The sequence below is a fragment of the Microtus pennsylvanicus genome, chromosome 3 (assembly GCF_037038515.1).
Source record: "Microtus pennsylvanicus isolate mMicPen1 chromosome 3, mMicPen1.hap1, whole genome shotgun sequence".
Taxonomy (NCBI): domain Eukaryota; kingdom Metazoa; phylum Chordata; class Mammalia; order Rodentia; family Cricetidae; genus Microtus; species Microtus pennsylvanicus.
The window spans coordinates 1107628-1135000 of record NC_134581.1 but is presented as its reverse complement, the minus strand read 5'-3'; the positions used below and the strand labels follow the sequence as shown (position 1 = coordinate 1135000).

The window sequence follows — 27373 nt, the reverse complement described above, 5'->3', positions numbered from 1 at the left end:
AAACGTCTACGTGGAGGCCACCCATACTAGTCATGCAGAGTCTCCATGGATATAAAACTCAAAGGCTCTGGATGTATGTCTGCAGTTGAACTACTCCATTTGAGCTGTTTGGTGCACGCTTATGAACCAGTATTGTCTGAGCTTCTGACCCACAGTTACGAACAAACAAAATAGTTAATGTCTAAGCCAGTGGTTCTAAACCCTCTTAATGTTGAACCTTTTAATACAGCTCTTCATGTTGTGGTGACCCCAACCATAAAATACTTGTTTCTACTTCATAACTGTAATTTTGCTACTGTTATAAATCATAATGTAAATATCTGATATGCAGGATATCTGATTATGTGATCCCTGTGGGGGTTGTGACCCACAGGTTGAGAACCACTGGCCTAAGCCAATATAATTTGAAGTAGTTTGGACATAGCACATGAAACAGATGAGAGTGTGTGTGGGGGTGGGGGGAGGTCACCTCCTATCCACCTGTTGGCTACTCCTGGCTTCCACCAGGTGTGTTCCCTGGTAACCAGGCTGTCTTACAGAAGAAGAAGCAGAGGGGAGAGTGGGGACTCAAACGTCGAGAATGAAGGACAAAGCCATTTCCTCTGAGCTGTCCTTTCTCATACTGCACAATGGAAGAAGAGCACCGAACTGAGCAGGATCCACAGTAGACAGGAATTTAGGATTCCTGGCTTGCTCACCAAGAAACAAAGGCTGAGAGTCACAGGACACAGAAATAGGTGATACAGAAGGAAGGCAGGAGAGGAAGAAAGCCCAAGGGATGACCTCGGAGCTGGGATGATGGAGGAAGGTCATTGATTAAAAAATAAAGAAACTGCCTTGGCCCATTTTATTGGTTAGAACATAGGTGGGTGGAGTAAACAGAACAGAATGCTGGGAGGAAGAGGAAGTGAGCTGAGAGACGCCATGCTCCCCTCTCCCGGGCAGACATGATAGCTCTGCTCTCTGAGCCAGACGCCAGGAAGCAAGCTGCCAGGCCAGACATGCTGAATCTTTCCCGGTAAGACTGATGCTACACAGATTATTAGAGATGGGTTGATTGGGATATGAGAATTAGCCTGTAAAGGCTAGAGCTAATGGGCCAAGCAGTGTTTAAAAGAACACAGTTTCCGTATAATTATTTCGGGGCATAAGCTAGCAGGCGGCCGGGGTGCTGGGGACACAGCCCCGCCGCTCCTATTGCAACACTGGGAGTTCTTAGTAGTGGCTTTTGGTGAGCTCTCTCTCTCTCTCTCTCTCTCTCTCTCTCTCTCTCTCTCTCTCTCTCTCTCTCTCTCCCCCTCTCTGTCTGATGTGGGATGTCCTTGTGTATATGTGTTGTGTTTATTAGTTGATGAATAAAGCTTTTTAGGGCAATGGCTTGTCAGAGTAAAGCCAGGTGGGAAATAAGAACACAGAGAGAGAGTAGGCAGAGTCAAAGAGACACCATGTAGCCACAGAAGGAGAAAGATGCTCGCTGGAACCTCACTGGTAGGCCACGGCCTCGTGGTGATACACAAATGAGATTTAAGAGTTAGCCAAAAATAATGCCTGAGTCACTGGCCAAACTGTTGTAATTGATATAGTTTCTGTGTGATTATTCATGTCTGGGTGGCTGGGAAAAAATGAGCGGTCTCTTACTACAGCTCTCTCCCTCTCTCCTTTCCAGGTCCTCATCACTGAATCCCTGATTCCTATTCCTTTACTCTACAGATGAAGAACAGAGGAGTGAGAATTCCCAAATATCATGGAGTCAAGAGAGAAGAATGGTAGCAAACTGACAAAAAGCATCCAGGTGAGTCAGGAGAACGTGGCAGGAGATGCGATGCGCATGTTCCTTCCATGCTTCCTCTGGCCTCTTGTGCGTCTGAGCAGGGCCAGCTGTGCAGCAGATAGTCAAGAACCTCAATTGTTTCTGATGATTTTGGCTGGGACTTTTGTGAATAACAGAACATAGCCAAGATCAGCAAAGTCTAGCAATCAACTGGTACTGCCTGCAGATCAATGAGTGATTGAGCCTGAGAAGCCCAGATAAAAACACACTTGCTCAGTCAATGTATGAACAATAATAACAAATGCTATACCACAGCTGACTGATAAACCAATACTCAGGACTCAGTTTGGTTTTGTTTTTTGTTTTGACTTGCCTCCAAAACTTGTTCCCTGCACCTCAAATGCCAATTGCCTTTCCTTTACCGTCTCTGGGAGACTCTGAAAAGTCCTTACCCACAGTCCTGGGAGTGAGAGTCACCCAGAAGAGCAAATCTAGCTGCTTGCCATTCATGGGGCTGCAGTTGGAGATGTTAACCCAGAAGCTGTGACGATGGAAACTTGGCTTAGGTAGCACTTCCTCCTCCAGGCTGAAGATCTCCTCTGCCCGGGTCTGCTGCTCCTGGATGATCATGTATGCACGTCCCGACTGGCAGACCACGCCAGAACGCTCTTTGAAGAAGGTCAGACAAGCCACCTGGTTGCTAGGCACACTGATGTTCCAAGACACAGAGGAGAGGGCAGGCAGGCCACGGTCCCAGTTGGGGGTCCTCAGGTAGACCTTGTTTTTGGGGTCTGGGGTCACCGTGAAAATGCCTTCCTCTGCAGGAAAGGGTAGAGATTCAGACAGATGTTGTTAGGAAAAGGGGATAGTATGGGGGATGCTTAACAGTCCACCCTGCGCCATGCAACAGAATTTTCTGCCGTAAGTGGACATGTTCTATGTTGTTCAGTAGGCAGCCATTATCCATGTGCATCTGTTGAACACCTACTGTGCGCCCACTGTGACTGAGTACAGGCTCGGCCACCAGTCCACAGCGCTACCTAGAGGACAGAACCTTTAAGGGGTCAAGTAGAAGTAAGTTAGGTCACTGGTGGTGGCACTTCTTTTGTTTTTCAAGACAGGGTTTCTCTGTGTAGCTCTGGCTGTCCTAGAACTCGCTCTGTAGACCAGGCTGGCCTCGAACTCACAGAGTTCTGCCTGTCTCTGCCTCCCAAGAGCTGGGATTAAAGACATGTGCTACCACAACTGGGTTGGTGGTCGAATCAACATAGTAACCAACATAGCATAAAACAAGATGCATTGCCGGGCGGTGGTGGCGCATGCCTTTAATCCCAGCACTCGGGAGGCAGAGGCAGGTGGATCTCTGTGAGTTCGAGGCCAGCCTGGTCTACAAGAGCTAGTTCCAGGACAGGAACCAAAAAGCTACGGAGAAACCCTGTCTTGAAAATTCAAAAAAAAAAAACCCAAAAACACCAAGATGCATTGAGTATCTATCAAGGATGCAAGGATGGCTAAGAGGGTCTCGCAATGGGTGAGCAAGGGACACCTACCTTTGAAATATGGTATGAAGGACACCGTCAGGCCGTGTCTGGAGAACTCTTGTTGGAAGCTGGGGGCATATGTTCGTAGGGTCACAGAGCTGTTTTGCTTCACCTGGATCTTCTCAACAGAGTCTCCTGGACAGAAGGAGCCGAAGTACAGGTCCTGGCCAGGCGTGGTGCTGGCCACGAGGTAGCCGAAGCTGGTGTTGCAGGGCCTCTCGCGCGTGTGCTGTTGCAGCTTCTGGCTCGGCACCATCATAAGGCTGAGCCTGCCCTTGGGCATCAGCAGCTTCCAGGAGAAGTCGTGCAGCTGCACAGGCAGCTGGAGGATGTCCCTGGGCACCTGCAGGTGGAAGGACTTCCCGTAGCAGTAGTGGTAATCCAGGCAGCCTGGAAGAGAGAACTAGAAGTACCCATCTGCAGGGTGGGGTGGGGAGCCTGGAGTGCGCCCTCCTCAGCATACAGGCTGGCCTGAGGCCAGAATCTGGGGGCTGCCTGTCTGCTTTCCTTCCTCCGTGTGACTTTTCATTAGCTTTTCTGTCCGTCCCCTGCCTCCTCTTGTCTACTAACATTGCAGGCGAGCTCCTATGAGTACTCAGGACAGAAACACTCTCTTCTTGTTCGTATATTTCTTTGTTTGGGATGCTACGGCACAAGCCTCTACCCCAACAGGTTCCCACACTTCTGTGGGAGTTGTGTCATGTTGGAGCTGTGCGTGACATCACAGCCAGCTTCTATTACACCCATCACTTCTAGTTGGATGGCTTCGCACTAATCTAGCCCCTGTGATCCTCAGCTTCCGCATTGTGAATCCTCAGCTTTGTGTCAGAGACCGTGGTGTTTCAGAGGGAGATGACTAAGTTTTCTTTTCTTTTCTTTGACATAAGGTCTCATTGTGCAGCCCTGGCTGTCCCAAAACTCTCCATGTAGACCAGGCTGACCTCAAACTCACAGTTGCCTTTGCCTCCCGAGGGCTGGGATTAAGGGGTGTTCACTACTACATCTAGTTTGGGAGTTTGGGTTCTTTTTTTAAGGCAGGATCTCATATAGCTAGGCTGAAGGTAGCAAAAGACGACCTTGAACTTCTGATCCTCCTGCCTTCACTTTCCAAGTACAGGGGTGTGAACATGGTTCATGTATTGCTTGGGATAACCCAGGGTTTTGTGACTGCTAGGCTACCACTGTACCAACTGAACTTCATCTCCAATCTTGAGTATGAGTTCTGCTGCCATAGTGGCATTTCATTTGTATTTTAATAAATAAAGCTCGCCTGAGGATCAGAGAATAAAACAGCCACACTGATCAGCCTTACACACCAGGCAGCAATGACACACACCTTTAATTTCAGTAGCCACATGAGTTTGCCATAGAAATCAGGCAGTAGTGGTGCACACCCTTAATCCCATAACTAGAGACGGGAGGAGACAGCTTTCAGTCACAGTCTTGAGATTCCTAGAGGCAGGATCGCCATTTCAGAGGGAAGTAGAGATATAAGAGCCAGTGGCTGACTGTTTTGCTTTTCTGACCTTCACGTTGAATCCCAATTTCTGTTTCTGAGTTTTTATTAATCGTGCATCATGCTGCAATTGTTAAAAAGACTCACAAGCCACAGAAGGAGCCAGGCTAAGTCCATTTTGTTTGTTTTGTAACATAGGCTTTCATTTTTCCTAAGCTGGGCTTAAACACACATATTCAAGGAGTAGTTGGCTTATGTGGTGTTAGGAATCAAAGTCAGGACCTAATGCATGTTATGCAAGCATTCTACCAACTCAATTACATCTCCATGTCCCAGGAGGCTAAGTTCTTGACTGAAAAGGAGGCAGAGAGTAGGCCAAGTGGGGACACAGGGATGGGGCAGCTGAGCAAAGGAGAAGAGGACTTCCATGGGGAGAGGCTGGCACGTTGGGCAGAGACAGTCAGGGACACCAGCCTGCTGCGACTTTCTGAGGGGTGGATGTCAGTCAGCAGATACCGGTCCTAATAAGGCCTGCCAACACTTGCCACTTCTCTCTCTTGTTCCTGTTTACCCAACCTCAGTGGTCATCTCAGACTATACTCTTTACAACCTACCTACTAAGCGCCACTAAGATAGAAAAGATGAGGCCGGATGAGGTGGCACACACCTTTAATTCCAGCACTCAGGAGGCGGAGATAGGTGGATCTCTGTGAGTTCGAGGCCAGCCTGGTCTACAAAGTGAGTTCCAGGACAGCCAGGGCTGTTACATTAAAAAAAAAAAAAATCTGTCTTGAACCATCCCGCCCCCCACCAAAAAAAAAAAAAAAAAAAGATAGAAAAGATGGCTCAGTGGGTAAAGGCACACGTCGCCAAACCAGACAACCTAAATTTAATCCCTGGAACCTACTTGGCAGAAGAAAACTGACTCCCATGAATTGTCCTCTGACCTCCTGCACACACACACACACACACACACACACACACACACAAACACTATTTTTTTTTCCTTTTAAAGAGGGATGGGGAGAGCCTAAGCAGTCTAGGCTTCTGGGTAAGACTAGCCAGGTTTTTGATAAGGACATACTTAGGGTTTTCTCCGCATTCACCCACAGGCGTGTCAGGTCATCGCACAGGAAGGAGATCTTGTATTTGGAACCGGCTGTCAGGGTGACATTGTTACTACAGGTCCGAGACTCTAGACACACGAAGCACCCAGGAACAAACCTGCGGCCATGTTTGACTTGCCGTGGCTCTATGGTGAGCGACATGGTTCGCTCTTGACTGAGGTCCACCACGTAGGTTTTATCTGAAATCACAGAGATAAGATATGAGGCATGAATAGGCAGCTACCATGGGAGGGGGCCAAAGAGCCAAGTCACCTGTTGGGATGAGCTTATTCAGATGGATGCACGTGCATATGCACACGCGCGCACACTCATATGTACACACATAGAAACACACTCACATGCACATACAGTCTCCTCTCACACATGCACATACACACATACACACACGCACAGACACACTCATACACAGTCACACCCACACACGCGAGCACACACACAGTCACACACACATACGCAGAGTCACACACATGCATGCACACACAGTCACTCATATGCACATAAACACACATTCATATGCAAACAGTCACACACACACTCATACACGCATACAATTACACACACAGTCACAAACACGCACGCACATAGTCACACATATTCACTCATGCACACATGCACACAGTCACACACGTGCACGCACACACATGCATGCACACACACACACAGTCACACACACACAGTCACACACACACATGCACCGAGACACACACAGTCACACGCACACACACAGTCACACACACACACACACACACACACACACACACACACACACTTTCTCAGCACTCTCTGTACTGTTCTCTTCCTTGGACAGGATCTAGATTTGAGCTTGCTCTACTTCTGTTAACCTTAAGACTCAAGGCTAGCGCCACACCCCTCTGAATCTTTTTGTTTGATTAGAGTTAACTAAAACTATGTAATGTTTGGTATGTTTAGTACAGGGTTAAAAATGTGTGAGTCCCAGGTAAGAGGCTGTCCAGCCAACAATCACACAATAACTATCCCACTGTTACAGCCCATGACTCTGACTGACATTCTGGTTCCTAGTGCAGGGTCAAGACGAGAGGTCTTGCAAGACAACTTTTTAATGTCCTCATTAAAAACAGACTAGCTGGGGCTAGAGAAATGGCTCAGTAGTAAGAATGCTTGCTGTTCTTGCAGAGGTTCGGTTCCCAGCACCCACATCTGGTGGCTCAGAATTGCTGTAAGGACACCTGGACATTACAGCACACACACACACACACACACACACACACACACACACACACACACACACACACCTCTTAAGCAACAACAACAACAACGATGACAAACCAGCCTAGGACCCTGGATGCAGGACTGTGCTTGCTTCTTACTGCGCTAAAGCCACAGTGCCTGCTCAGTGTCTGCCCGTGAGCCTGTCTCTAGGACTAGCAACCATTTCCTGAAACTCCTGCATCGTTCAGAGTCCATGTGTCCTGGCTGCCATACATGCAGAACAGGCAGCCGCCTCACCTAGACAACACAGAGGAGGGAGGGTGTGGATTACTCACTGCTCTCATTCTGTGGACGTTGGACCAGGACCTGAAACTGGAGCCGAAGGATCCCTGGGCTCTGGGCATCTTGGTCGCAGCCTTGCAGGGAGAGATTGAAGTTTCCAGCCATGTTCCCTGGCTGCTTGTCCTCCAGCTTGAACACCTCCGGGTTGGTGGTGGATCCCGGGATGTAGTATTCAACTCGCTCCTCCTTCCTCTCACAGTTGGAGACGTTGAAGTTGAGGAAGGAGACGCTGGCCCTTAGGTGTGCAGGGACAACGAACTGCCAGGTCATGAGCTCATCCTCAGGGAAGCCTCCGGGGTAGTTGGCAGACATCAGGGTTGCTGAACCCTCACCCTCAAACACAGACTCGATGATGCACAGGCCTGTGGAGGCAGAGCCGAAACAGTAAGAAACAATGTACTTGTCGTCCATGGCTAAGGGCAGGGGTACCGGGAAAACGCAGTCCTCAGGAGTGGGGCTGCACATGGTATTTACACTGAGGGTGGGGATTAGGAACAAAGACCCATCAGCAGTGTTTGAGCAAATGTTTAATACTGACTGGGTTGTGGAGAAGCCAGTTCATTCAGTGTGCCCATCTCCTTGGGGTTAATATAGCCCTAGGGCTTAATTACAGTTCCCAACAGGCCTGAACGTGGAGCTGGGTAGGGTTCTGACATCTCACTATACACACACACACACACACACACACACACACACACACACACACTCACATACACAACCACACACACATACACAGCCATACACACACTCACACATAGTCACACACACACAATCACACAATATTCACTCTCACACATGCATACACACTCACATACAAGTCACATACACACACTCACACACACACTCACATACACACACACACTCACATACACAACCACACACACATACACAGCCATACACACACTCACACACACAATCACACAATACTCACTCTCACACATGCATACATACTCACATACAAGTCACATACACACACTCACACACACACACACTCATGCACACACACACATCATTGAGAGCATTAGGCAATAGCAGAATCACAAGAATGTGATTAGCTTTGAGTATTTATTACCTTTGCTTCTAAGATTTTTAGCTAATGTTTCTATAATCTTATTTTTTGTAATGTTTTTGGGCTACATAGTAAACTTGTAGCCAGCCTGCACTACTTGTGATTCTTGTCTTAATAAATAAATAAATAACTGCAGGGCGGTGGTGGCGCACACCTTTAATCCCAGCACTCGGGAGGCAGGGGCAGGTGGATCTCTGTGAGTTCAAGACAGCCTGGTCCACAGATCAAGTTCTAGGACAGCCAAAGCTACACAGAGAAACCCCGTCCCAAATAAATACATAAATAGTTGGTACTGCATCTGGAAAACTCTGGAGCATCCTGTATATGTCCATCTGGTTAGCAGGGACAGGAGGCGCATGCTCACGTTTTATAGATGACCGGTTTGCGATACTGAAGCCTGAGATGTTCCTGGGTATGTTCCATGGCAGGTGTAAGGCCATTTTCACGCCCTCTTGCATCTTGATCCGGGACACGGTGCCGTTACTGCAGAAGGTGCCAATCCTGACCTCCGTGGTGTCAATGCGACCACTGATGGAGTGAGTCACCCCATCTGCACAGCTCTCGCCTGGGCCAATCTGCCTCAGGCGAGGGGCTGAGAACTGCAGCTCCAGGCCGATGCTCTTATGAGCTCTGACGTCCCAGATGAAAGTTCTGTTGAGAGCAGGCAGCTCTGATGTGGATGGCTGAAGACGAACCTCCCCAAAAGGACACGGGCCTGACATGCAGTCTGTAACACAGACACAAAAGCAGTTTTGATTACAGATACAAGGCTACACGCTACTCCTCAACTCTTTAGGATTGTGTCCGGGTGGTTGTACCACCCCTAATGCTCACTGGTGACCTTTTGCTGGTCAGCGCCTCCTATTTTGGATCAGAGAAGCCCTGGCCCCATTGCTCGGTTTCTTCCTGGTCTCCCCTTTGCTACCCTTTGGCTGGGCTGCCTCTGGGGACATCCCCTTGTGGTGGGTACTCTAATCACCATGGAAACAAATCTCTGGGTATGTCTGTGAAAAATTTTTCTAGATTAGATAAAGGTGAGAAGATCCACCTCAAATGTGGGCAGCACCATCACCTGGGTCCTGAACTGAGTAAGAAGGAGAAAGTGAGCGGGGCACCGGCCTTCATCTTTCTCTGCTTCTTAACTAGAGACACAATGTGACCAGTCACCCCCTGCTCTGCTAGGAGCACCAGCCTTCATCTTTGCTTCTTGACTAGAGATACAATGTGACCAGCCACCCCCTGCTGTCAAGTCTTCTCCACCATAACAGACAGGATCCCTTGGAACTCACACCCAAAATAAAGTCTTCCTTCCTTAAGTCACTTTTGCAGGACAGACAGACACACACACAAACCCATCTTTGGACGGAAGACACCTAACACTGTTCCCCAGGCACAGTGCCTGGCTTCTGGTCAGTTGTCCCCTGCTGGCCTTCTAGAGAGTTACAGTGAGCCTGCACCTTCGGACACCTTCCTTCCTCTATTTAGATATTTGTTTCGTGGTTTTGAGGGCACACTACTAGGCTCCACCTTCTAAACTTCCTTTTCCTTCTACATCTCATTAGCATACTGGGCATATTCAGCACGCGGTTCCCCTGACTGGCTAATCCAAGGCACAGTGAGCTCCCTGCACCGAGGCTCTCCTGACTTCATCAACACGGCAGAGGAGTCATTTAAGGCTAATAACTAATTACATCCTCTGATACATTTCATTTAAGCCTTTTAAAACAACACAATGGTTCCTATCACGGAGAATTTATGAAAGACTGAAATACAGAAAGCAGGCAAAGGCACTTCAGGGTTTCTGTGTTGTACACAGAGGTTATGAAGGTGCAATGGCCTTTGCTCTAGTAATAAGAATCTGTGGGTCCTTACTTGTGCTCCCCTTGGGTGTTTGAAAGTGCTGTTGTTGGGGTTAGGGAAAGTGCTTGTAATGTGAGCATGAGGAGCTAAGTTCAAATCCCCAACACCCCATAAAAACCTGGGCATGGCAGTGCAATTATTGTAACCCCAGCATTGAGGGTCCAAAAAGAAGCTTTTTAAAGATTTATTTATTATTTACAGTGTTTTATACTGTATGATTGCCTGTAGGACAGAAGAGGGCACCAGATCTCATAGAAGGTTGTGAGTCGCCATGTGGTTGCTGCGAATTGAACTCAGGACCTCTAGAAGAACAGTCAGTGTTCTTAACCTCTGAGCCATCTCTCCAGCTCCCTGGATCCAACCTTTTAAAAGATCGGTGAGATTGGCCAGGTGGTGGTAGTACATGTCTTTAATCACACCACCTGTGGTAGTGGTAGTGCACTCCTTTAATCCCAGCACTCTGGGAGGCACAGGCAAGCACATCTCTGTGAGTTCAAGGCCAGCCTGGTGCACAGAGTGAGTTCTAAGACAGTCTTGAAAGCTACACAGAAACCCTGCCTCAAAAACTGAAGGGGAGAAAAAAAAAAAGGAAAAAAAAAGCTCAGTGAGAGACCCTGTTTCAAGGCAATACGAGCAATGGAGAAAGACACCCAGTGTTCTGGCCTCTGCATGTGTATGCGTGGGTCTGTGTGCCTGCACATCAAGGTGCATGTACCTCTTATCCACATACAAAAGCAGGGTGGGGCAGTGCATGCCTGCAGTCACAGAGCTGACAGGCAGAGGTGGGAAGATTCTGGGGTCTTGACGGCCAGCTAACCTAGCTAACTGCTGAGTTCCCGGGTTCAGTGAGAGATCCTGTCTCAAAAACACAGCGGAGGGCATTAGAGGAATACAATGGACATCACTCTCTGGCTTTCATATGCATGGACATGGACGTGCCTGTACACACACACACACACACACACACAGACACACATACACAGACACACACACACAGACACACACACAGACACACACACAGACACACACACACACACACACACACACACACACACACACACACACTCAACTCCAAATAGACCTAGGAGAACTCAAGAGCAGTCTAAGACCTCTGAGATCATCCACATCAAACCTCTCATTATTGCGAAGCAGCCCTAGAGTTCGGATGACTCGTATTTGGCCACTTGCAGATGCAGCTGGCCCAGCACTGAAGCTCTGCTGTCTGTGGTCAACCTGCATTCATGTCAGGGCACTGCCCAGCCAAACCAATAAAACGGGATCAGATAAAATGGTGATTAATGTTGCTAAAATTAGACTGTGTGTCGATAAAGATCACAGCTATTTTAGGAGCTCATAGAAACATCACTGTGTGCATGGAGCAGCTCTTAGCTTCCCACTTGTGTGTGTGTGCGCGCGCATGTGTATGTGCTGTTGTACATATGGAAGTCAGAGGACAACTTATAGAAATTGGTTCTCTCCTTTACCATGTGGGTTCCAGGGATCAAACTCAGGTCATCAGACTTGGTAGCAAGCGTCTTTACCCACGGAGCCATCCCAGCGTCAGGACAGCAGCTAGTTCTCTCCACTGTGGGATATGAGTCCCTACCGAGGCACAGCTCTGAGACCTGGAGCGCTGGATTTACCCATAGCCTGGACTACTCAACAGTTTCTGGTTTGATTCTATATCAAGAACTTTGTCAAGAAGCCCAGTCTCTAGGCTCAGCTCTGTTGCTAGACACAACACTGAGAGAGTCACACATGAATGCAACTGTCCTTTGTCACCAAAAGTCTTAGCCACAGAGACGGATGTGGTTCAGTGACAGGCCTGGCTATAAACCTCCTGCCTTCTGTCCAGTGCAAAAGCTCAAGCAAGCCAAACACTTCCTCTCCAGAGGGAGACATGTCACTCAGAAGTAAGTCTTAGTTTATTCTTCCCAGAAGAACTCTACCTTCACAAATCTTCGTGGAACTGATCTAGAATGAGTACGAGGATCTCAGACTCCACTAAAGCTTCCAGATGTTTGTTGAGAAAGGAAATGAGGACCGGCACACCCCTGGACCCAATCCCAGGTCTGTATCTGTTACTTTTAGAACTGATACTTTGTTAGCATCACCTTGACAAGTTGTAAGCATGCATTTTCACTACCCATCGGATGATTCCGGCATCCTAATACTGATGCTCCTTAGCCCTTTTTCAAAATTAAGGCCACTTTATTGGCTTACTTGGTTATAAAGTAGCACATGCACTTAAAATGGTAACAACACAAAGGGCAGTAGAGATGAATGAACAGAAGGCCTAGGGAATCACACTTTCTGCTGTGTGATTCAGTCTTCCACTCAGCTGCAGTTTGGATGTTTGTGCACTCTCTAAGATCCACAGGTAAAAACCCAGTTTCTAGCATGGCAACACCAAGAGATGGTGCCAATAGGAAGGAATTAAGTCAAGAGGTGTACGGCATTAGGACCTTTACAAAAAGGCTCAAGTGGAAAGGATACCACCTTCTGTGCCTTTACCTTGGGCTTGCCAGTCTCCAAAACTGTGAGAAAAATACACCTCTGGGCTTTTAAATATCCAGCTTCAGATATTGTGTTTTACATCAAAAACGTCCTATGGTGAGACCCTTATGTTTTAGATCTTTCAAGCACATGAACCAGAGCCTCACAGACCTACAGACCTGAGGCTTGTGGGTCTCTCCTGTGCTCTGTGAGACTGTGTGGCCAAGCGGTTAAGAGAAAATGATTAAAGTTGGGTGTTGTGGTGCACACCTTTACTCCCAGCACTTGGGAGGCAAAGGCAGGTGGATCTCTGTGAGTTTTAGGTTAGCCTGGTCTACAGAGTGAGCTTCAGGACAGCTAAGGGTATGAAAGACCCTGCCTCAAAAAGCCAGAAAGAAAGAAAGAAAGAAAGAAAGAAAGAAAGAAAGAAAGAAAGAAAGAAAGCAAGCCAGCCACAACCTCTTGCTCCTGGCCTACTCTGCTTCTCATGAGTTAGCTCAGACCAGCTCCACTCTGGTCTGTCCGAGTTCTCTTGAAGATTAACTGTGAGCCCATGGGAAGCACATGAGCCTATGAAAGGCCACATAAGAGTCAGGCTGGAGAGCTGAGACTTTCGAGTGGACCTCTCTCTAGCACCAGAGCCTGGCACAGCCTGTGAAAAAGCAGCAAGGGCAGGGACGAGGCAGCGGCTCTTGATGGCTAACTCACCGATACTCTTCTCGACCTCCAAGATAAAGTGCTTCTCTGGATTGTTGCAGCTGAAGGTAAAAGACTTTTTATCTCCAGGTTTGACAAGCAACTCAGTCACATACTGTCTAGACATGATCATGTAGCAGGGTTTCACAGGCAGGGCTGGGCTCACCAGCCTGATGTGTACTGTAATGCCACTTCCTTGGGGCAGAGCAATCTCCGATGCTTCTGAAGGAAGAAGCAGGAACAAGAACAAAACATCAGCATGAGGTATAAGGTCTGTAACTTACCATGGTTCCCCTGGCCTGGGAAGGGGACAGCATGAAGTGACAGATGCCTTTCCCGATGGCGAAGATCCTGGCCCTGCTGTCTGGGTAGGAAAACCACCTCTTGTTTTGGCTCTTAACTTTTTTAAAAATTAATTTATTTTTATTTTCTGTGCATTGGTGTTTTGCCTGCACATACATCTGTGTGAGGCTGTTGGAGTCCCTGGACCCGGAGTTACAGACAGTTGTTAGCTGCCATGTGGGTGCTTGTAGAAGGAGACTGCCCGTTTGTTTCCCGGCCATCCAAATGTGAATAATCACATAGGAACTATATTAATTACAACATTGTTTGCCCAATAGCTTAAGCGTCTTTCTAGCTAGCTCTTATATCTTCAATTAACCCATTTCTATTATTCTGTTTATTGCCACAAGGCTATGGCTTTCTGGGTAAGGTTCTGGCATCTGTCTCCTTCGGCAGCTACATGGTGCCCCCTTGACTCCGCCTACTATCTCTTTATATCTCTCTGTTCGTATTTCCTGCCTGGCTTTACTCTGCTAAGCCATTGGCCAAAACAGCTTCTTTATTAACCAATGGTAATAAAACATATTCATAGCCTAGAGAGAGGAATCCCACATCAGGTGCTGGGAATTGAACCCAGATCCTCTGGAAGGACAGCCAATGCTCTTAACCTCTGAGCCATCTCTCCAGCCCCTGGGCTGTTAACTCTAATAAAAAATAAAAGCCACACCGCTGATCTCCTAGGTAGCGTGTTTTCAGATCCCTGCACATGCAGCGTTAACGACAAGCAGAAAGGCACTGTCCTGTATCTTTCCCTTGTGACTGCCATTGCAGCAGGGGCAGCAGCAGTGGGGGACAGAGGCCTAGGCAGACACCATCTATCTGCTGGGACACTCACTCATTTGCAAAGACCTGCTGCAGCTGCCGCTTTCCACAAACGCTTTACGGGCCAAGAGCACACAATTGTACCACAGGGGACAGGACATTTGCTAAAATTAGAGGCAAAACACGCAGGCCCAGCCTTATCTCAGCTCCTTAGTAAGCTGAGTTAGGAGGATCAATGTAACCAGCTACTTTATGCTCTTGCTGTCATGCCTTCCCTACATGGTGGACTATATATAGCTCTTATTCAATTCCTCTTCCTTCCTCAAGATACTTCACGCCAGGTATTTGGTTGTGACAACTGAAAAGTAACTAATAGAATCCCATTCACATACAGCAGCCTTCTCTGATCAACTTTCGACAGCATACCTCCTGCCTCACCCAGCTGGTCCTGGGCTCTCTCTGTTCCTCTGGCTTTAGTCCAGCCCGAAGGCACCCTGCCATCTGCCCAAGGTGCCTCCTCTCGCTACCAGCAGGAAAGCTCCCATAGTAGGACAGCAGAATTCACCATCTTGTTCAGCCGTAGCCTCAGGACTCAGCTGGCACCAGGTACCCACCAGATACAGAGAAAAAAACAGACAAGCCCTCAAATAATTTTATGTATAGGTACAGACCTCACGGTCTTGTCTTTTCTTGCATTTAATTGCTCACAAATATTATGACCACTACCTTACTGCAGTAAGGGCCAATAAATCTTCCTTGGGGAGCCAGGGGTGTACACACACACACACACACACACACACACACACACACACACACACGAGAGAGAGAGAGAGCGAGAGAGAGAGCATGTTTCTGTTTTCTGAGACAGGAATGTGTTTTCTCAAATGCTTTGTCCTGAAATAATGCGACATTTGAACCTTCCAAAACAGACTCAGAATCCAAGGAACTCTTTACGACATCAGATCAAACTGATTCACATTCAGAACTGTGGTGGTCAGTTTTATATCTGAGCTGTGGTATCACAGCCCTTGTGTTGTTTTGGTAGTTGTAAAAATGTCTTCTACATTGACTATAAAAGGCTTTCAGTGAATCCTCTCTCTAGGTTTGGTCCGCCCTTCACAATAGCCTCCAACCCTGGGTGGCCAAGTCAAGCTAATTTGACATCAAGGGCAATCAGGTTGTGATGCTGTCAATTTCCTTCTTTCTTCTGTTTTTTTTTTTTTATCTTTTAGCCAAGCCATAATTGAAAATGGTTATTATTGTTAATTAGTATCTTTTTTTTTTCTTTTTCTTCTGTATTTCAAGACGGGGCTTCTCTGTGTAGCCCTGGCTGTCCTGGAACTTGCTCTGTAGACCAGACTGGCCAGAATGCAGAGATCCACCTGCCTCTGCTGGAGTGCTGGGACTAAAGGCGTGGCCACCACAGTCTGGCCATTAGTATTATTTTTATTATTAGATACAAAGCAGCTAGATCAGCAGTTGTGGATCTGGTGTAGCGGAGAAGGAGGGTACCAAGAGGCCCAAGAGACTCTGAAGGATGCAGAAGCTGCTGCAGGTCTTGACTATGGTAGTGTTGGCCTGTGTTGTACAGATACCAATATCTATCGGTCTGTCCCCGAGATGTGATGGCATTTTGTGTTATAGATTAATACATTAAAAATGAGTTCAAATGTTATACCTTGATGCATAAAAATAAGTGTTCATAAAAAGTCACAAATACATCTAGAATACACTATAATGTTTTGTGGGGGTTACCGTCTTTCAGTGTGTGCATAAACATTTCAAATCTCTTTAAATTAGATTCAGAAGATCAAAGCAGAGTTCACCAAAATCTTCCTCTCAGGTAGTTCCTGTTTGCAAGCAAATCAGGACCCTAAGTAATTTTGGCAATTACTGTGCATTCTGTTATTAACAACAGCCAAAGAAAAACACGTGATGTCTTTTAGAAATTCAGGCTTTTTAGAATCTTTGAAATCAGATATTTATTCAACAAGCATTTTCTGGGTGTGTAATATGTTCCAAGGGCCACACTTGGTACAAATAATTTACTGACTGGCCAGGCATGGTAGCATATGTCTATAATCCCAGCGCTTGGGAGACAGAGGCAAGCCGATCTCTGTGAGTTCAAGGCTAGCCTGGTCTACACAGCAAGCTCAGGCCAACCAAGGTTAAACAGTGAGACCTTGCTCTAAAAATTAATTTATTAGTTAATTAATAGGACTATTCAGAGTATCTGCCCCCAGGGAGCTAATAGTATAGTTTGTTAATTTTAAAAATAGCAACACTCCCAGACCTGGTGAGCCTGACATAAAATCTGTTTATCTGTACTGTTTATAAAAACAACCATTGCTCCTGCCCCTGGAAGTTTGTTTGTTTTATTTTCTAGCACTTTGGGATTCACTTTTAGTTTCTTATTTTTCCACGCGAGGAGCTGACTACTCCCATCTAACTAGAGCACAGCAGTGATTCACTAAGCATATTTCTATTATGGGTCTAAACAACTCAGATTTTCACACGAATTCATTATGATCTGACTCCCAACAGACCACCACCCAACTGAGTTCCACTCTCCGGTGATGTGGGATTCCTCTCTGTATGCTGTGAATACCATTGGTTAATAAAGGAATTGCTTTGGGCCTATAGCAGAGCTATAGGGGAACAGAGCTGGGGGGTGGAAACTAAACTGAATGCTAGGAGAAAGAAGGCGGAGTCAGGGAGAAGCCATGTAGCCCTGCCAGAGACAGACGCCAGTTGGAATCTTACTGGTAAGCCACAGCCATGTGGCGATACACAGATTACTAGAAATGGGTTAAATTAAGATGTAAAAGTTAGCCAGTAAGAAGTTAGAGCTAATGGACCAAGCAGCAATTTAATTAATACAGTTTCTATGTGATTATTTCAGGTTGAGCAGCCGGAACAAAACAAGTGACACTCTGGTACACTGTACTGCCTGGCAATTGTGTTTTTGTTAGTTTAAATATGGAATATTCTCAAAGGTGTATGTGGCCTAGTCCCTGAGGGATACTGCTTTGGAAACTTCAGGAGGTAGGACCTAGCTGGAGGAAGTGAAAGTGTCTTGTCCCTGGCCCCTTCCTGGGTCCATCTGCTTCCTGTCCACCATGAAGTGAAGAAGCCATCACCACACACCTCCTTCTGCTGCTGTGATGGTCCGCCCAAACACACAGGGCCAAGCATGCGATGGTCCACCCAAATACACAGGGTCAAGCATGCGATGGTCCGCTCAAACACACAGGGCCAAGCATGTGATGGTCCACCCAAATACACAGGGTCAAGCATGCGATGGTCCGCCCAAACACACAGGGCCAAGCATGTGATGGTCCACCCAAATACACAGGGCCAAACATGCAATGGTCCGCCCAAACACACAGGGCCAAGCATGTGATGGTCCGCCCAAACACACAGGGCCAAGCATGTGATGGACCGCCCAAACACACAGGGCCAAGCATGCGATGGTCCGCCCAAACACACAGGGCCAAGCATGTGATGGACCGCCCAAACACACAGGGCCAAGCATGCGATGGTCCGCCCAAACACACAGGGCCAAGCATGTGATGGTCCGCCCAAACACACAGGGCCAAGCATGTGATGGTCCGCCCAAACACACAGGGCCAAACATGTGATGGTCCACCCAAATACACAGGGTCAAGCATGTGATGGTCCACCCAAATACACAAGGTTAAGCAGCCATGACCTGACCCTCTGGGACTGAGACAAAATAAATCTCTCTTCCCTTAAATTGTTTTCTCAGGTGTTTTAGCAGTGGGAAAGGCAACCAGTTCATTATCCTTCGGTGACCCTAGTGATCGATCCCACTAAGCATCCAAAAGAAATACTGAGTTACAAACTCGTGTTCAGCATAGCCATTCCCCATGCACACTTGCTGCAGGAGCGGGGAGTTTAATTCACAGGCTGATTTCCAGGGTCACAAGCAAGGACTCTCACGGCTGCCATGTGTATCTGCCCTCCTCACTCTGAATGATGTGTAAGACAACAGAAAGGGCAGAGAGGAAACGAAGAGGTAAGGATTCCACCCAGGGCTCCCTATTCCCACGTCAACGCTCTAAAGGCCAGTACTTCACTATAATGAGGGATCATGGGAACAGTACTGCTTGCATAAAATAAATCAGGAGCTCATTTGGTCACAGATACCTGGAATTTGAGAACACTTTGTTTACATGGCGTTTTCTTTGCACCCACTCAACCATATATCATACCTTGAAATTGGAAAACCAACCCTGGGAAGTGAAACCTCAGCCTTTCCCGCCCACTCCTCTGTTGCGCCTGGCACACCAGAGCCCTTGACGGAATTACTGCAGCTTGGAGGAGAGGGAGAAAAATTTTCTTCTGCGTTTCTTTCATCTCTGTAAGGATTTTACACTTCATTGGTGGAAAGTTCAGGTTTGTGACCCTAGCTAGTCCATAGAAATACAGAAGACACTCCCAATACTGGTGCGATTTTGAGGTCTTCTGGGCTGAAAGAAATCCAAATCAACCTTCTTGGGAATAGGTGTGGGCCCTGGGGAAGCTTCTGAGGCCCCAGATCAGCTCCTGAGTCACAGTTCCTTAGCTCCCGGCTGCCCTAGTTCTCCTTATTAGGAGATCTTCACTCAGCCCACCTTGCCTGTGCCTCTCAGGTGGGAATTCCTGACGTTCCTACTCATTGCTCATTATTCACATATTACCACAGGATACTTCACGATTATTCCTTTCCCCCGCTGTCCTGTTTCATTTCAACTCTCTACGACGGGGATTTAAACGCTAAGGTGCCATTTCCTCCATATCCGTCAGACAGTTTCTAAGACTGACAGACACACACAATTTAAACACTTTCAGATGTGTCAGAACTCGTTGCCTTCATGCTTGGTGTGGTTTCCTCTGGGGCTTGGCTCACATTCACTTTCTCTATCCAATCACAATGCATTGGGCAGCGCCCAGCCAGGGACAAGGCTAAGCCTGGGCACCCTCAGGCTTGGAGCTCTGGAGGAATACCCAGAATATCAAGGGAGACAGACATGGCGTGTTACATGTGAATCAGCACAGGTGATCAGTCACAGCTTGTGTGGGAGTCGCCAGCACATGAGAGGGTGATGCGGATGGATGCTGCCCTGGAGACGCCACCCTCTCTAGACAGAAGATCCCACTCTGTGGAGCAACCTCTTCACTCAACGGGCTCACCAGCTAGTGTTTCCTGCTCCCACGCCTCAGGTCCAAGTTTCTTGGTTGAGTACCAGGTATGTGAGTGATTTGCTTCTAGGACTGGGTGTGCGAAACACACCTCACTAGCTGGTGGCTTGCTCAGAGGACGAGAGGCTCACACTAGGAGGGCCCAGGGGGGGGCACCACAAAAGAACACTCTTCACACCTCATCAGTGACTTCTCCCACCTTCATCCCCTACACAGAGGGATGATTCAGTGTGATCTTAGCTATCAGACCTCAGTAGAGTCAGTAAGCTGAGGCCACCAAGAAAGTTCAAAATACTCTGAAGAAACAGGGGGTTAGCCACCAGCTATTGTCTGGCCATGGAGTTTGGGCTTCACTTGTTGGGACCAGAATGTCTTCCCAGCTGTGTGTTGGGGTGAAGAGATTTAGAATTGGGTTTCTCTACTGTCTGTCTGCTTGGGCAAACTGCTTAGGGATAAAAAGGGAACCGTTTTGAGGTCTGAATGAGTTAGGTATTCATAAAGCACTTAGGAGTCAATGTTACCATGTTTACAAGGGAGCCTTTCACTGCAAGTGTGGGTGAGGGGCACTAGGGAGTGGTGTCCAGTATAGTCCAGTATAATCCATCACCACCAGTTTGCCTGAGCCCAGAGCCCAGAATCCTGGCTAGTGGGGGCTGGTGGAGGCCAGGATAGCACCTTCAGGACAAACTCCTAGCACACTCTCCTTCTGAGGCTGTGCCAAGTGCAAGCCAAGCCTCACATTCTGCCAGCCTTCCTGATCTTCACTGGCTGTAAAGGCTTTCTCATACCTGTTGACTCACGTAACTCCAGTACCCCTTGGGACTCTGAGACATGACCTTACTTCCCACTGTGTTGAGCTCTGGAGTCAGTGGACTGGCCTACCTACCCTACTAAGGAACCACAGATGGGATGCCCTCTGCATGCTGCCAAGCTACCCCAGCAAAGGGGTGCTGCTGGCATCATTGGGAAGCCAAGAGCTGGGGTTATCACCAACAAGACCCATTGTGACAGGACCTGCTCTGGGAGGGAGTGACTATCTGGTCAGTCTCCAGCCTGAGGACTGAGGCTCAGACAAGTCAAGGAAGACACCCAGTTTTCTCCTCTATGACTAAGAAGAGGCAAGGCCAGGTCAATGCCAGAGAGGTCGGATACGAGAGCCCAGGGCATGCTGGGAGAACTCATGGGTCTAATTCTGCACTAGGGATTCCATCACGCAGCCAGGAACTTTCTGATGAGAACGGTTTGTTCCCACTAACACGGTAAATCAAGGCAGCATGAAACACTTCTGAGGATAGGAAAATATCCCCAGTCCCCAGGCAATAGTTTCTCTTTCTCTTCTTGTTTTTAAGATGGTGATAAACACTCAGTCCAGCCTCTGATATGGCCTGGCAGGAAATGCTTCTTCCAAGATCAGAGACCCCCCATCTATCCTGGATATTTGGACTATGAAGCCACTTTGGGTGGGGTCCAGCCGGACCTGACAAACCATACTAATCACCCTGCCCTGGTCCCTCACCTTATTCCCAGGGGCCGCCTGGGGAGAGCAGGTCAAACCTCTCAGTCTCCTTAAAGCTCCAGATGGAATCAAACACACCAGGTGGAGAAGAGAGATCAAAGGGGATAACTTAAGTTTTTAAAAAAGTTTGATAATAGGACCAGGAACATGGGGACCTCAGGTTAAACAACTACATCAAGTCATCTCAGCATCCAAGAATCATATTCGACAACCTCGGGGCTTAAGGGACACTATGTGCCTAAAGAGACCCACAGTTCTACCCTATCTTCCCAGAACACAGACTCACAGCTGTCTCTAAAATAACCTACTATTTCCATAACCCTCAGAGCAACAATAGGGGATAAAAAGATAAAGTTCTGTAACTGATGTTAAGATCCCATTGTGTAAGCCCACTCAATCCAGCTCAGAGAGACAGCTAATGAAGACTGTCAGGGGCATCTATGTATTCCTGTCTTCATTCCTGAACTCTTAGTAAAGGAAATGATACTCAATGATATAAATTATCTAACCTTACAAAGCTACTGAACCATCTTCCAAAAGCAGTACTAGAGGCCAGTGGTGAAAAGGCTTGTGATTTAATTCATCTCCCAAAGTGGCGACAGGTTTGTGTGGAGTCATCCAGACCCTTCTGTAGTATTTATTACCAAGGACACAGGGCACATACTATGGTGACTGAATGGTATCCTATGACGAGGGCTGAATGAGTCTGCAACAGATGGACACACAGCCCAGATAAGACATCACCAAGACTCCAGATGGAATCAAACCACATTGGGTGAAGAAGAGATCAAAGAGGACAGCTGAAGTTTAAAAACCACGTGATAAAAGAACCAGCAACATGGGGACTACAGGTTAAACAACAAACAGCTCGGTTTCTGAAGTAATTCGTGATGACAGGCTACAATGTTACAGGGCAACTTCAAGACATTGCAACATTCCAAGAAATGTTAGAAAGATTTATTCTGTCACACCTCAAAAGCGTGGGTCATCAAAGTCACTGAAAACCACAATATCAAGCAGACCAAGACAACTTATCAGTTGTTTGATACACAGGGATGGTGTGTCAAACACGCCTGAACTGTGCCGTGGGATAACCCTTCCGTGAATATGTTGCTCTCATTGGTTGATAATAAAAGCTGAATTGGTCCTGTAGTCAGGCAGAATACAGCTAGGTGGGGAAACCAAATGGAGATACAAACAGGAGAAAGACATGCCAGGCAGATGCCTGAGGAACAAGATTTATTAGAGCACAGATAAAGCCGTGAGACATGTGGCAAAACATAGATTGATAGAAAAGGATTAATTTAAAAGTAAGAGCTATTTAGTAACAAGTCTGAGCTGTTCGGCCAGGCATATTGTAGCTAATATTAGGCCTCTAAGTCTTTTATTTAAAAGCGACTGTGGGATGGGGCAAGACAGAGAAACCTCCTTTTATGGAAGCACCCCTTCCCCACCTGCTTAGGTATTTGGAGGCTTCTGGTTTCCTGTTCCATTTCCTTTTCTCCTTGTATTTTTTTGAAACAGGGTCTTGTGACCAAATCAAGCTGATCCTGAACTTGGTTTACTTTATATGTGGTGAACGTTGGGCCATCAGACCTAACAGAAGATAAATCTTTTAAACATCAAAACACTTTAGGACTACTGGTGATCAGTAACAGAGCTATTCTACGGTTAGTCTCAGGGTCTTATCAGTGGTTTCCTATAGGCTTCAGAAAGCAGAATACCTTGTCTTCCTCTTTTGTTTTATTTTGAAGAACACATTTTAATATATATATGTGTGTGTGTGTGTGTGTGTGTGTGTATGAGCAAGTGTGTGTGTGTGTATAGGTATGTGCGCATGAATACAGGTGCTTGAGGAGTCCAGAAGATATCTGTCCCCTGGAAACAGTTATAGGCAGTTGTAAGCTGTCTGCTGTAGGTGCTGGGAATTGAACTCAGGTCACCTAAAAGAGTGGTACATGCTTTTAACTGCTGTGCCAACTCTCCACCCAATAACTGTTACTCATAAGCACGTATCTTTTACTGTACTCACCACACTGGGCAGAGTCACAAGCTCCAATACAAAAGGCAGAGCAGGGAAGAGCTATACTTGTTGAACAGGGCATGCTCTATTAGGTAATTTGCAAGCCTGACATTCTTTCTAAAACACATCAATAGTCCCTAACCACACCCCATCCCCCACCCCTCACCACCAATTTATGTATTTGTGCCTATCTCATGATGAACTGTGGGAGGCAAGAGGCCAGAGCGAGCACACATCGAAACTCTAGTCTATAGGCTGAATGGGCCTTGTTACCAAAATGACCTGGGGCTGGGCTAGATCTTTTCAAGTAAGATTAAACTCACTGAATTGGCTTAGTGTTAGGCCTTATAAAAGCAGATAAAAGCTAAAACCAAACCCAAATGATATTCCATAGTTGTTCTTTAGAGTAAATTGCTCCAGGTCTGGCCATCCTTTCTCAATTCTTAGTAGTGTAATACTCTATCCTTTATACACAAGCAAATTGTTTTTTGCTTATTAGTTCATGTTTTGAGACAGGGTCTATGTTGTTCAGGCTGTCCTTGACTCTGGACCCTCCTTTCTGCCTCAAGAGGGCTGGAATTATAGGCATTGCACCACCATACTACTGGGCGCCACAACCAAATTTTATGTATGTATATGTATGCATGCATGTATGTATTTAGGTTTTTCAAGACAGGGTTTCTCTGCATAAACTGTCTTGGAATTTGTTTTGTAGATCAGGCTGACCTCAGACTCACAGAGATCTGCCTGCTTCTGCCTCCTAAGTGTTGCTGGGATCAAAGGTGTGCGCCACCACTGCCTGGCTTGTTTTGTTTTTTTGAGACAAGGTTTCTCTGTATAGCCCTGGCTGACCTGTAACTCGATGGGTAGACTAAGCTGGCTCTGAACTCACAGAGACCCGCCTGCCTCTGCTTCTGCCTCTACCTACACTCTACAAACAAATTCTTGCAGAAAGCAATCTCAGACTTTTTTGAAGATAAGGCTATATACTTCAGAAATTCATTTTAAAGTGACAAAGCTACTTACTGCTACTGACCCTCAGTTTTGAGTTTTTTTAACTTAAGAATATTTTAGCTAGATATGGTGGCTCACACCTGTAATCCCAGCACTTGGAAAGTGGAGACAGGAGTTCAAGGCCAGCCTTGGCTATGGTTAAGTTTGATATCAGCCTTGGCTACTTGGCTACATGAGACCCCATCTCAATTTTGTTGTTGTTGTATTAGAGGTGAAACTCTGGTAATAAAAGACTAATCAGTGGTTGCTAGACAGAAACTGACTGTAAAGGGGTGAGGAAGAACTTTGGGGGGGGGAGTTTTTCAATATAACACACTCAGCAGGACCTGGACAAACAAGGCATTAACATTGGCGAATTTTATGGCTTGATTCCTCAGTAGTGTCCAAACAATAACAAAAACCATCTTTTACATTTAGAAAAATAAAACATAAAGCGTTAAGTGGGAGGATCGACCACCAAACATCTCCCATACTTGTATCTGCTTCTTGTCCCAGAGGCAACCGTGGCAGCCAGGCGTGATCTTTCTGAGCTCATGTTTGCACACCTATCCCCCCTCCGTCTGTTTTCTGCTGCCAGAGGCTGCACGCCACAGCTCTTTTTGGGCCTTTGTTTCCTGCCTGGGCATTGCTCCACAGCATTTACACGGTGGCACCTCATTCTGTCTAAGACTGCCTGGTACTGCATCGTCCTGCTGTAGAGATTGGCATGGGTATGGATCTTGGTCTATTGATACAAAGTTAAGGCCAATTTTGTTATACTGTGTATACGTATTTCTGATCTTGATTAAGGTATTGCGTTTGTGCAGCTCATTTAAAAATGTAATGTATAATTAAGAAAGATAGGTTAATAGATAACCATCTATAATAGTCAAGCTTGTAGTCATATTAGTTAGATTTTCTAGATGTACAGAGATGTATTTCAGATGGATAGGGATTCTTCAAACCTTTTAAAGACTACAGAATATGGCATTTAAAATGTTTTAAGAAGTTAGGACTTTTCATGACAATGAGACACGTCTGCTCCTGGCAGCACCATTACTTCAAGAGGAAGAAGGGCATTGAAGATGCTCCTTATGGAATTGGTTAGCCATTTGGGCAAGAAACTGCTCTTGCCTGGACTGCTTGATGAACTGGACATGCAGGACCCACAGAGAAATGACTAAACTTGCCTAAAGGTGAGATGATCCTTTGAGGTTCCTGCTTCACGAAAGAGTCTGTTAGACATTCTACAGGATACAAAAGAAAGTGACTGACAAACTGCCAATATAGGCGAACCTCTCTTTAAAATTTCCTGCTTCATGGAAAAGTCTACTATAGGCGGAAGATGGATGCCCCAACAGTACAGAAGAACTTTGGGTGACTGTTCAGGCAGCAAGATGTCTCCATCAATTCTAGAGTTTGGGAAGTTGCTTACAATGCATTTCCTGTTTACTTAGGTAATATTATATCCGTCTGTAGTCTTTGATGGAGTTGAAGAGTAGATAGTAATAATATAGTTTTCCTTAGTTATAAGAGATAAAGTAGATATAAATAGTGTAACTGTAATTCTTGTTTGATACCTGTTTTGTTATATGTAATTTTACTATGTTAAAGTTAAAAACTTCCTTTTTTATTTAAACAGAAAGGGGGAGGTGATGTGAGATTTCCCTCTGTATGTTGTGATTATCATTAATGAATAAAGAAACTGCTTTGGACCTATAGCAGGGCAGAACTTAGCTAAGTGGGGAAAACTAAATTGAATCCTGGTAGAAAAGAGACGGAGTCAGGGAGATGCCATGTAGCCCCACCGGATACAGGCACCGGAACTTTAGCTGGTAAGCCACAGCCATGTAGCCATACACAGATATATAGAAATGGGTTAAATTAATATGTAAGAGTTAGCCAATAAGAAGCTAGAGCTAATGGGCCAAGCAGTGATTTAATTAATACAGTTTCTGTATTGTTATTTTGGTTCTGGGCAGCCAGGACGAACAAGCAGCCCCCTCCTGCAGAATCCAACTATTTCCCTTCAAATAATGGACCTGGAGGTTGTTTCTAATCTCCAGGCACTGGGCAAGGATAAGATGCCTACTTAGAGTTGGAAGGTTCCAATGGGACATATTTCCCCAGTTTCCCTGGCTCATTGCTGGAAGGAGCTGCAATAGAGCAGAGACCCGAGTCTAGAAGATGTTAATTCAAGACTCAGCTAAAGGGGCTGGGGATGTAGATCAGCTGGGAGAGGGCTGACCTAACTAACACTCATGAAGCCAAGCGTTCAGTCTCCAGAACCGCACAAAGCACAAGTCTGCCATCTTAGCATTGGGGAAGCAGAGGCAGGAGAATCCAAAATTCAAGGTCATTTTCGGCTACAAAAAGAATTTGAGACCAATTTCAAGTAGAAGAGACCCTACCCTGAATAAACAACTTCCTGTTAGTATTCAGGCACCTGTACTGGTCTGTCCTTGAGGTTCTGACAGGATACGTCCTCAGCTGTAGCCACTAAGAGCACCTCCTGTACACATTCACTAAGTTCCCTTTTAAAAGGGCCCTGCCCACCTCCCATCTCTCTCTCTTTCTCTCTCTCTGCCTGTTTCTCTGTCTCTTCCCCTTCTCTCTCTCTCACTCTCTCTCTTTGCCTCTCTCTTCTCTTATGCTGCTTCTGTCCCCAGAGGCTGGCCTCCCTCCCCTCTCTTCCACTCCACAAGAAATGTGAACTCTGTCGAAGGGCATCTTTCCCTCTCACGTTGCTGGGTATTTTTTGTTTGTTTTTGTTTTGTTTTTTAAATTACAACACCCTTCATAGCATAAAGATACCACATAAATCAAAGCTTGGAACCCAGGTCTTCAGGCTTGCTAGGCAAGGGGTTCTGTCTCTGAGTTACATTGCTAGCCCCTGTGCTGGCTTCTGCAAGACGACCCAAGTACTGTTTATTATATAAATCATGTCGTCTTGTTCTGACAAGATAAGGGCTTGCTCCTGAAG

The 27373-nt window shown here is 46.5% G+C and overlaps 1 protein-coding gene across 2 annotated transcripts in view; it reads right to left on the bottom strand.

Annotated features, from left to right (window-relative positions):
• Positions 1-27373, bottom strand: part of Cdcp1 (CUB domain containing protein 1) — a 42625-nt gene that overhangs the window by 6426 nt on the left and 8826 nt on the right. For both annotated transcript variants that reach the window (XR_012909917.1, XM_075964035.1), the window contains exons 2-7: positions 13562-13771; positions 8862-9224; positions 7422-7790; positions 5853-6074; positions 3322-3702; positions 2224-2589 (exon numbers count right to left, since the gene is read on the bottom strand). Coding sequence is in view for 1 of the 2 variants with exons in the window: in XM_075964035.1 (XP_075820150.1) it covers positions 2224-2589; positions 3322-3702; positions 5853-6074; positions 7422-7790; positions 8862-9224; positions 13562-13771 (1911 nt within the window). In the remaining variant the exon portion in view is untranslated. The remainder of the gene's footprint in view (positions 1-2223; positions 2590-3321; positions 3703-5852; positions 6075-7421; positions 7791-8861; positions 9225-13561; positions 13772-27373) is intronic.